Source organism: Aquarana catesbeiana, linkage group LG02 (genome assembly GCF_042186555.1).
Source record: "Aquarana catesbeiana isolate 2022-GZ linkage group LG02, ASM4218655v1, whole genome shotgun sequence".
Taxonomy (NCBI): domain Eukaryota; kingdom Metazoa; phylum Chordata; class Amphibia; order Anura; family Ranidae; genus Aquarana; species Aquarana catesbeiana.
The window spans coordinates 414,064,081-414,076,382 of record NC_133325.1 but is presented as its reverse complement, the minus strand read 5'-3'; the positions used below and the strand labels follow the sequence as shown (position 1 = coordinate 414,076,382).

The 12,302-nt window shown below is 38.5% G+C and overlaps 1 protein-coding gene across 3 annotated transcripts in view; it reads left to right on the top strand.

Annotated features, from left to right (window-relative positions):
• The window catches only part of CSMD2 (CUB and Sushi multiple domains 2), a 1,533,565-nt gene extending 1,521,718 nt beyond the window's left edge, over positions 1–11,847 (top strand). For 2 of the 3 annotated variants that reach the window (XM_073615428.1, XM_073615430.1), the window contains 3 exons: positions 227–362; positions 1,809–1,985; positions 8,133–11,847. In XM_073615428.1, the coding sequence (XP_073471529.1) occupies positions 227–362; positions 1,809–1,968 (296 nt within the window). In that variant the 3' untranslated portion in view covers positions 1,969–1,985; positions 8,133–11,847. The remainder of the gene's footprint in view (positions 1–226; positions 363–1,808; positions 1,986–8,132) is intronic. The other variant, XM_073615429.1, reaches the window with a different exon arrangement.
• The last annotated feature ends 455 nt before the right edge of the window (positions 11,848–12,302 follow it).

Here is a 12,302-nt window from a genome sequence, read left to right as displayed (position 1 = left end):
ACTTGTGCTTCTCTGCATGAAATAAGGCCCTAGGTTAACTCAAAGTATGTACAAGCACCTGCATTTTCTTTTATGAAGCGTGTTTAAATGATATGTACTAACAGGTTTACATGCATAACTTGTAACTCTTTTCCATAAAGCAGATTGTAATCTGTGCTTAGTAATTTGTTTTTGTTTTTTTGTTTTTAATCTTATTGACATGTCTCTGTGTCTTTTGTTGTTATAGATAGAAGATTACTAGAGACCAATCCTGACACCATAGGACACTTTCCATCAAACAGCAGCTCAGTGGCCGCTGCTATTCTTGTGCCTTTTATAGCTCTCATTATTGCTGGTTTTGTCCTATATCTCTACAAACACAGGTATTTTAATTGTGCGCCAGGAAAATGTATTGTAGAATACTAGATCAATATAAGATAATTACAGTGAATTAGTGTCTTGATCTTTTGATAAGGTAGAAATGTACCTAGATTCAAACATGCTTGGGAAAATCATAGATCTATACTCAGACATAAAAAAGCATACAATAATAAAAAGTAGGGCAGATGTGATGGACCACTTGGTAGTTTTCTGCCATCACTCTTCTATGTTTCTATATTTCCTAATACAGTATTCAAATAAAAAAAAAAAAAAAACAGAAAAAAACAACCACTCTCATCTGACTTTAGCTTTATTAGGGAAATATATGTAAAATAAACAGCTAACTCTGGTCTGCAAATGCCTACATCAATTTAAAGTACAAATACATGTAAATTACAAAGGCTCCTGTATGACAGTCTAAACAAGTAAACAAGTAACATATCCAGTTACTGTAACATTTACAAGCCTCAAAATATTATCCATTCATGACTGTGTCTCACACACTCACCCTGCCAGATACTAGTCTTCACAGCGGTAGGTGCAAGATTCTTTTTATTACACTGTAGTGCTAGCTACAAATGAGTGCAGCAACACTGCTCAGAATTCAGGAACAGTGCAGCATTGTTGCTACACAATTGCAGGAAGCTGCATTAGGCAAACTTCCAGACTCAAGAGATGCTTGTGGAACTTTGCAAGTGGACTAAGAAAAATTAAATGCAGCAGCAAATATTTTTCAAAGGAAGTTCATAGTTCTACTTTAAGATTTCTAAATTTAAGAGTTAGGATTCTACATTCATGAATGCCCCGTTTCCTCTGTAAACCAAGTTTAATTATAAAATCATTAACACACTATAGGGTCGATTTACTAAAACTGGAGAGTGCAAAATCTGGTGCAGCTGTGCATAGAAAACAATCAGCAATTGAAAAAGTTAAAGTTAGAAGCTGATTGGCTACCACGCACAGCTGCACCAGATTGCACTCTCCAATGTTAACAAATCAACCCCGATGAGTTTCTTCATTGTTAATGAAAACCATTATGTGCAAATTCCAGAAAAATAACCTAAAGATAAAATTAAATGGCTCACCTATTGTACATGAAATTGTGGCATTAGTATAAAAGTAAAAGCAAAGTAGAGGGGGTGTTGGCTGTGTCAGAAAATTAGATTACAACTATATCTACAACAGCAGTCTCTACCTATCTGGAAAGAATCTGTGGTGTTAAAAGGGCCTGCCATATCACACCTCCTAGTTTTCTACTTTTCCCAAGCACAAGGTTGTCTTTTAAGCCCATGGGCCCTAAATCACCTTTATCTCGGTAAAGTTTAAATAATGTAAAACAATTGAAGTTTGTGGATGTATTTATCTGTTATCGGTACAATATACTCAGATATAGGCCTCAGTGAAGCTGTTTACATTGGTTTAATTGACTAATTTGATGTTTGTCTCAGCAGAAGACCGAAGGTTCCATTTAATGGCTTTGCCGGACATGAGAATACAAATGGCCGGGCCACATTTGAGAACCCAATGTATGAACGGAATGTACAACCCACAGAAATAGTGGCAAATGAGACTGAGTTCACTGTAAGCACAGTGTGCACGGCTGTATAGCACCTGCCCTTCATCAGGTAAGTAAATATAAAGGTGTATAGTGGTTATGAACATATTGGGGGGAGATTTACTAAAACTGGTGCACTCAGAATCGCGTGCAGCTGTCCATGGTAGCCAATCAGCTTCTCACTTCAGCTTGTTCAATTAAGCTTTGGCAATAAAACCTGGAAACTGATTTGTTTCCAATGCTGATGATGATCCCTCAACCCTATATTTTTTTAAGGCCTTCTCCTTTGCTTTTATATGCATTTTTACATTGGAGTTAAGCCATCCAGGACTTTTGTTCGCTCTTTTAAATTTATTACTCAATTGGATACATTGGCTAATGCCCTTATTTAATATGCTCTTAAAGCAAACCCATCTCTCCTCCGTGTTCTTTGTTCCTAAGATTTTATCCCAATTTATGCCTTCTAGCAAGGTTTGAAGTTTAGGGAAGTTGTCTCTTTTGAAATTCAATAGCCAGACCATTGTTCCTAATTTTTACTGACAGTTTACTGACTGAAATGGTACCAGCTGATTGGGGAAAAGCCAATGTAGCACCAATATTTTAAAAGGGCCCAAAATACATCCCTGGGAATTACAGACCAGTTAGCCTAACATCAATAGTATGTAAACTCTTGGAGGGGATGATAAGGGACTATATACAAGATTTTAGTAATGGGAACGGTATCATTAGCAGTAATCAGCATGGATTCATGAAGAATCGTTCTTGCCAAACCAATCTATTAACCTTCTATGAGGAGGTGAGTTGCCATCTGGATAAAGGAAGGCCCGTAGATGTGGTGTATCTGGATTTTGCAAAAGCATTTGACACAGTTCCCCCATAAACGTTTACTGTACAAAATAAGTTCCGTTGACATGGACCATAGGGTGAATACATGGATTGAAAACTGGCTACAAGGGCGAGTTCAGAGGGTGGTGATAAAAGGGGAGTACTCGAAATGGTCAGGGCTGGGTAGTGGGGTTCCCCAGGGTTCTGTGCTGGGACCAATCCTGTTTAATTTGTTCATAAATGACCTGGAGAATGTGGTAAACACTTCAATCTCTGTATTTGCGGACGATACTAAGCTAAGCAGGGCAATAACTTTTCCGCAGTATGTGGAAACCTTGCAAAAAGATCTGAACAAATTAATGGGGTGGGCAACTACATGGCAAATGAGGTTCAATGTAGAAAAATGTAAAATAATGCATTTGGCTGGCAAAAATATGAATGCAATCTATACACTGGGGGAGAACCTCTGGGGGAATCTAGGATGGAAAAGGACCCGGGGGTCCTAGTAGATGATAAGCTCACCAATGGCATGCAATGCTAAGCTGCTGTTAACAAAGCAAACAGAATATTGGCATGCATTAAAAAGGGATTAATTCCAGAGATAAAACGATAATTCTCCTGCTCTACAAGACTCTGGTCTGGCCGCACCTAGAGTATACTGTCCAGTTCTGGGCACCAGTCCCAAGGAAGGATGTACTGGAAATGGAGCGAGTACAAAGAAGGGCAACAAAGCTAATAAAGGGTCTGGAGGATATTAGTTATGAGGAAAGGTTGCGAGCACTGAACTTATTCTCTCTGGAGAAGAGAGGGTATGGTTTCAATATACAAATACCATACTGGTGACCCCACAATAGGGATAAAACTTTTGTGCGGAAGGGAGTTTAACAAGACTCATGGCCACTCATTAAAATTAGAAGAAAATAGGTTTAACCTTAAACCACATAGAGGGTTCTTTACTGTAAGAGCGGCAAGGATGTGGTATTCCCGTCTACAAGCGGTGGTCTCAGCGGGGGGCATTGATAATTTCAAGAAACTGTTAGATAAGCACCTGAACAACTGCAACATACAGGGATATAACATGTAATACTGACATATAATCACACACATAGGTTGGACTTGATGGACTTGTGTCTTTTTTCGACTTCACCTACTATGTAACTATGTAACTTGACTAAGTTCCCTAAGTACCCTCTGGTGCAAGCCATCTGGCCCCGGTGATTTATTAATGTTAAGTTTCCCAAGCATTACTCTAATTCTGTCCTCTGTTAGCCATGAGGGTGCTTCTTGTTATGTGTCATGAGGACAAACACCGCAGTTTTGGCTACTGAAGCCCCCCCGAGTCCCTTGTGAAGACTGAGGAGAAGAATAAATTTAATACCTTCGCCATCTCCCCATTCTTTGTAACCAGATGTCCTTCCTCATTCTTTATAGGGTCAATTTGGTCTGTCCTTCCTTTTTTACTCTTTATATACTTAAAGAATTTCTTGGGATTTTTTTTGCTCTCCTCCGCTATGTGTTTTTTGTGTTCTATCTTAGCCTTCCTAATTGCACCTTTACATATCTTGTTGCATTCTTTATAAAGTCTGAATGCTGATGATGATCCCTCAGCCTTGTATATTTGAAGGCCTTCTCTTTTATTTTTATATGCATTTTTACATTGGAGTTAAACCATCCAGGACTTCTGTTCGCTCTTTTAAGTTTATTTCCCAATGGGATGCATTGGCTAATGCCCTTATTTAATATGCTCTTAAAGCAAACCCATTTCTCCTCCATGTCCTTTGTTTCTAAGATTTTATCCCAATTTATATCTTCTAGCAAGGTTTGTAGTTTAGGGATGTATAATGTGACAATCCGCGCTACCCCTCTAAGTGCAAAAAAATTAATATATGGAAAATGCAATAAAAATGCAATAAATATATAGAAAATGTATATGCAATGGTGCTACAATCTAAAAGAAAACCGGAATATTCAGTTTTATCATTATAAAATAAGATAAGTAATAGATGCGCAACCCACAAAAGGACTAATGTGTACAAAAAACACAAAGGGAAAAGGAATAAGTGCACCCTGATGATCAAAATGTGACAAGTGAAATAAAAAATAATTAAATTATTGTGAATGTCCAGATGAATCTCAAATAACCTCTATCCGCATACACAATTTAACATAAACAAAACTGTGCTGAAACAAATAGGGTACTTCGGTGTTAGCAAAAACACAAAAAAAGTCCATAGTTCATTTGGTACAGTTCATATGGAAATGGATTATTCTGATGAAGAGGTCTAATAGGCACAGACAGGAGTCAGCGGTCAGTCACAGGCGTCAACTTCAAACGTCCATCTAGATCCTCTCATCCACCAGTATATCAGACTTCAATACATTCCATAAAACCCACATTCCGCAAATGGAAAATGAAGGCTTCCAAGGGGTAAATCAAGGGTACAAAAAGGAGGGCTTCATGGTGCAGTAAATTTTAAAAGGTATTTGTTTATTGTAACACTGCACACAAACATTGGTAAAGAGCAGGCACTTCAACGCGGACAGGAAAAACAGCCGCGGCTCACGCCAGCCGGCTGATGCGCGGTGACGTCTAATTCTCTAGCTCCACCCGACGCTGCGTTTCACCGTATTAGGCATCGACAGGGAAAGGAGGCTAGCCTTCATTTTCCATTTGCAGAATGTGCACAATTTGCACAATTAAATTATTGTGAATGTCCGGATGAATCTCAAATAACCTCTATCCGCATACACAATTTAACATAAACAAAACTGTGTTGAAACAAATAAAGGAACTTCGGTTTTAGCAAAAACACAAAAAAGTCCATAGTGCATTTGGTACAGTTCATATGGAAATGGATTATTCCGATGAAGAGCCCCAATTTTTCTTCTTCTGCATATGGCCCCACAAGATGGTCAAAGAATGAAAAAAAGGGGAGGCCGAGTGGCCGCTTACCGGAACTGTAGGACCCCTATTACAGAGGTCTAATAGGCACAGACAGGAGTGAGCGGTCAGTCACAACTTCAAACGTCCATCTAGATTCTCTCATCCACCAGTATATCAGACTTCAATACATTCCATAGAACCCACATTCTGCAAATGGAAAATGAAGGCTAGCCTCCTTTCCCTGTCGATGCCTAATACGGTGAAACGCAGCGTCGGGTGGAGCTAGAGGATTAGACGTCACCGCGCATCAGCCGGCTGGCGTGAGCCGCGGCTGTTTTTCCTGTCCGCGTTGAAGTGCCTGCTCTTTACCAATGTTTGTGTGCTGTGTTACAATAAACAAATACCTTTTAAAATGTACTGCACCATGAAGCCCTCCTTTTTGTACCCTTGATTTACCCCTTGGAAGCCTTCATTTTCCATTTGCAGAATGTGGGTTTTATGGAATGTATTGAAGTCTGATATACTGGTGGATGAGAGGATCTAGATGGACGTTTGAAGTTGACGCCTGTGACTGACCGCTGACTCCTGTCTGTGCCTATTAGACCTCTTCATCAGAATAATCCATTTCCATATGAACTGTACCAAATGAACTATGGACTTTTTTGTGTTTTTGCTAACACCGAAGTTCCCTTATTTGTTTCAGCACAGTTTTGTTTATGTTAAATTGTGTATGCGGATAGAGGTTATTTGAGATTCATCTGGACATTCACAATAATTTAATTATTTTTTATTTCACTTGTCACATTTTGATCATCAGGGTGCAATTATTCCTTTTCCCTTTGTGTTTTTTGTACACATTAGTCCTTTTGTGGGTTGTGCATCTATTACTTATTTTATTTTTTGCAGTTTAGGGAAGTTGGCTCTTTTGAAATTTAGTGTCATTGTGATCACCTTGTGTTTCCTATTTGTGTAATTTATACTGAAGCCAATTGACCTGTGATCGCTGTTTCCTAAATTGCCCCGTATTTCCACATTCGTGATCAGGTTTGTATTGTTGGTAATCAGTAGATCTAGTAACGCCTTGTTTCTAGTTGATGCATCTACCATCTGACCCATGAAATTGTCCTGCAAGACATTTAAGCACTGGTGAGCCTTAGATGAATGTGCGGTTCCCTCCGCCCAGTCTATGTCTGGATAATTAAAATCCCCCATTATGATAACACTATCCATCCTTGCTGCTAATCCAAATTGTGATAGGAGGTCCATCTCCCTCTCCTCCCTCAGGTTAGGGGGCCTATAGCATACTCCCAGTATTATTTTCCCCTTAGCTTCATCCCTTTGGAGCTCTACCCATAAGGATTCCACCTCCTCCCTAGCTCCCTTATTGATGTCATTCTCACATTCACTTGTACATTATTCTTGATATATAGGCATACCCCTCCCCCTTTTTTACCCTCTCTATCCCTGCAATAAAGGAAATACCCTTGAATGGTTACCAGCCAATCATTAAAGCTGCTGAACCAGGTCTCTGAAATTTCCACAAAATCTAAATCCTCCTCGTTCAACAGTATCTCTAGTTCACCCATCTTGTCCGCCAGGCTCCTGGCATTGGTGGACATGCCACGTAGTTTAGACCGGTCGCATACTCTCCTCTTATTGGTTGTTCCGAGATTGCAAATAAGACTTACTATACTTACCTCGGGGTTTATGTGCTTTAGTCAACCTTCCCCTAATGCCCCCAATACTACCCTCTGGAATATGTTCATTGCTGACTATCTCTACCTCTGGACCCTCCCCCCGTCGCCTAGTTTAAGAATCCCTCTAACTTTTCGGCCATCTTTACTCCCAGCAGATCTGCACCCTCCTCATTTAGGTGCAATCTGTCCCTTCTATAGAACTGGTGACCGACTGAGAAGATGGCCAAGTTCTCCAGGAACCCAAACCCCTTCTTACTACACCAGCTCCTCAGCCACTTGTTTACTTTCCTAATCTCCCTCTGGCTTTCTGGTGTGGCTCGAGGTACCTACATTCTACATTGACAGGAGGTAAACTAAGTTCTGACATCAGAACTCTGCAATAGAAAAGGCTGATGTTCATATGGCACAGTAATAAGTTGACTATGCCTCAAGACCATTCTTCATTTTAGTGAGACTACATAAATCTGCATTTAGAGTAAAGAAATACTTCAGGACATCGGTATTTTCTGTGCTCTTCTTTTTTTTTTTTTTTTTTTTTTTTTAGAACCTTGCAATAGGAAACTTTTCACACCAGACCTATTCATATTAAAAAAGTGCTAGCAGGCGCAGCAATAGCTTCTAACCATACTTACACTCTTAACAGAATTTGTAAGCTCTGCTAGATGCTGCATGTGTGACCTCACCTTTAGAGCATTCTCTTTATTTCTTTTTTCGATAGCTATCCAAAATATTTCAAGGGAATTCAAGTTTTAAAATAAATGTTATATTTTGTCCAGATGCTTCTCTTATTTGTTGCTTTCTTCCCATATAGTGAACTGGGTTTTCTTGGAGTCTTCATCCTGTCTTTCCTCGCCCTGCAACATCATCAATGGGCAGCTGTGATCACCACTGCCACTTGTAGCCACTCCATTTTTGATGACATCCAAACTGTGCTAGGCCAGGTGAATTCAGGAAAAAACAGGAGAAGACCCCGTGTTCAAAGATGAAGCAATGTCAGCAGTGGACTGGCAACCACCCGTGCACCAATCCGCCAGGGCCTCATGCAGCCTTGACAACAAGGTGTCTCAACGCAAGTGGCAGGTCTGCCACCTCAAGAGGTCCTTATCCTCCAGGGACACCGTGCAAGTGCTTTTATAATGAACTTGTATACATGCAACGATGGTCAGAAGTGGATATAAACAATCCTATATATAAATATACATATTTTTATTCAGCAAAGAACAAGTTCCAAAAAGTGCTTTTCCTCCATTCTTCTCCGCCTGATCCCTGCAGCACATAACAGACTGTGTGGCGTTGGCGGGAAGGGGAGCGCAGCCTTACAACCCAAGCCCCAGGTTGGCGTGGGAGTCTTCAACCAGCCAACACTTGAAGGAGAGCTGTCCAGAAATTTTGCTCTGAAGCTAACCCCCATCTCATTGGTCTGTGAGCACATACAAAACGTGTACTGACACTCCTTTCTCCAGCTATAGATGAATACATTTTACCAATATAATATTCTGTGTTGCATCATTCAGGAAAAGTTTGGCCGCATTACCTCGAAAAGTCAGAGTTAAATCAGAGGTGTGAGATTGTCATAAGCAATGCATTGCAGGTTCTGTTTATTTTACATTTTATATATGTATGTTAGGAGACTTTTACATTTTAGGGTACAAACTGCTAGGATAATTATAGAAACCCTCAATAATAGCAGAATGTTATCACAATATAAAAACTCTATGGCACAAGTCCCAGACTTGGGGATGGTGGTAGGGGGGGGCATAAATGCTTTTGGTCAGCTCAATAGGTTGAGTGGTTTGGCATCTTGAATGTTCTTTTAGCAGCCACTGAAAACCTAGGCTTATCAAGTAGGGCATTGTGACAGCCTGTGGTTCTTTACCTCTTCCTATGACAATGAATGAAATCACTCATTCCTATGAATGTTTTAACAGGCAGTAAGATCACAATGTATTACTCTTAGATTTATTTTTATATTCTACCAAAAATGACCCAGATCTCACTCTATAGATGCAACTCAAACAAAGTTGGTGTAGCAACTTCCTTATGATAAATACATCTATTAATTCATTCTATATAAATTGATTATAACTAAATACATTAATAGAATTTATAAAGATACAGGTATATAAAGTTTAATATATACATTTCCACTTTGTTTTAACTGATTGGTGTTACTATATTATTATTCATGATGAAAGCATCAACTACCTCTTCTGTTACTATGTACTGGATTGTTCATAGATTTTTAATTTGCTCAATATTTATACTCCATGGCATCTATTGGTTCATTTTGATATGCATTGTTTCCTGTGCAGCAGTATGACTATGGGGTCTGGTAACTAAAATTATTTTAAAAAGTACTGCATGTTGCCAACATACCCATTCAGATCCTACTTTTCATTTTTTAATCTGCCCCAGAGATATAACAGGAAGAAGCTGATTGGTTGGTAAATGCAATGCTGTTCTTCTACTGCCATTTATAAGATCCTTGGTTTGGCAAAACTGAATTCTGCCTAACAAACTATAGGCATCTATACAAAAGCTGATGTGGTCATTCAACGTCACTGTGTGAGGATTGGATCTTTACTTCAAAAGCTGGTTACATTTAAAAGATCCTGTTATATGGTATCCACATTATAAAGATAGTTTGGGCATGAAGTCATCATGGAACAAAATTTCCATTCTGGGTGTTTTTACCTAACAAGTGTAAACTACTGTCATACTGGTCTGGGTATGGGCACATTTAGCTTCTGGTTATGAGTTTGGCAGTTGCCTTATGAATGAAAGAAGGATTTCTGTATTGCCCTTAGCAACCAGCAACTGACTGTTTAATGCTCAAAGTGTGCAAAAGGGTTGCTATTGACAACATATACAATTCTTTCTTTATAAATCCTTCATAAAAAAGGCCTAATGTTAATTTCTATCAGAAAAAGAGAACAACATGTCTTCTTTTAGGAATATATGATGTCCTGAATTCATGTTTATGTCAATACATCTGCATTAAGATATTTTATTGCCACAAATATAGACCTATGTGATCCACAGCCCCTGTGTTCCCTGCAATGCATTGCTAACTACACTATACAGTACCACTGTTCCGGTCACAGCCATTTGTTAACTGTTTGGTTAACTCTACGTACTATAGTGTCACAGGGACTTGCTGTACAGGGGATATGTAGCATATTTTATTGCACTTGTTAGTAAAAAGAACATATTAACCAAGTTTGAATGTAGCCCATATCTGTATTTTTATTTCGTTATTATGTTAATTATGACATTTATCATTAGATTTTTAAAATGTAAACATTACCATTTGTCATATTTCCTTTTTTAGAGGTGGTGTTTCTGCCTGTTTTACGTAAATAATAATAATCTTGGAAGCCTCAATATAGTTATTTTCTTCACAAAAAGCAAAATCCAGCTTCTACTCCCTTAGTGTAGTAACATTTCATGGGCCTTTCTATTCCTCCCCTCCTCTGCAGCACTACTACAAGTAAAACTCTGTTCCATTGCGCAACCTTGCAGATAAAATGGTTGGCTTTGGGGTCTATTTGTACAAGGTTGGGCTAATTTTTCATATGAGCTAATGGCAATTGGCAATCGTGCAAACATCACTCCAGTCTATAGCCCCTTGCCTGTAAAAGGCACACTATAACTCCTGTGCTCTTGGGTATTTAGCCTTATTAAAATCAAGGCTTATGTTTGTTTGTTTTTTCATATTTGGAAGGAAGGGCCTTGGTGTTGCTCTATGAAGGGATCTGAAGCAGGGGTTTAGTGGTTATATAGAGTGCAAGTTGCTAAAAATTAAAAATGACATGGTCATTCAGTGGAATGGGAGTTTATATGCTGCCATCTTTGTTGTGCTTCACAAACCATTAGCAAAAAATTTAACCGTTTTAATACATCACCATAAACAGGCAAAAATGCATCATTAAATAACAATAAATATGTTTATCAACATGTTATATTGGTGCTTTAACTCTTTTGCACAACACAGTTAAGCAGATTAAATACGTGGACAGTAAACTGACCCATCTCTGGTTTCGCCCCGGCCGCTCCCAACTCCTACAGTCTGAAATGCAATCATTATCAGGACTAGTTATAGTTCATCGCTCTGCCACTGGCCTCCCCCTTTGCAACCCACAAACTACCCGTGGAAAGGACAAAACAGAATAAATAGACTATTTTGTACAGAGATATATTTTTATGAAGAGAATTTGTACAGTTAAAAACAGAAATAAAAGAAGGCTAAATCAAATTGAATCCTTTATGTCCTATTTGGATTATTGTATCCTATGGTAGTGATGAGCTTTTTTGTAAATGTAAAAATGTACAAATGCCTTGTTTACAGAAGATGACTGTATATATGTAATCTATACACACTCTGGCTTGTCTGCAATATAAACTGTTTAATTTATGTGTCTCTGTATATGAGGCTTCTTTTTTTTGTTCAATTTGCCTTTTAATTTTCATGATTTTGAAAAGCTATTTTAAATTTTTGGGATTCAAATTAAATCTAAATTTTTGCATTGTCTTGTCTACTGTGACTTCTCTTCTAAGGCAGGAGTAGAATAAATATAGTAATTTTAGTCGCCATGGTATCTGTTAGCAGAAATGACCGCTGCTTGAAATAGGTAACCGTGAATGGTATGATTTTCAGGTGTACTAATACAGCTGGTCACAGAATTATTATATATGAATATGATTTATGCTGGTGAGACCACGTAACAGCAGAGAGCCTTAGCCATGCATGGTTAATGGAAAACTCCAGCGAAGATAAAAATTATCAGTAAAAATGTATATTGTCAGGTTGTGTGTATGTTTTCTTTTTTAAATATTAGGCTATAGTAGTGGTCATGCTAAAAGCTTTATTTTACCAATTTGCTTTCCACAGTTGAGGACACTTCTGTGATTATTGTTGTTAGATAAATTTTCATTGTGTGCGGCAACTCGTTTGTGATCCAAAAAGGGGGTTGTCTCAGAC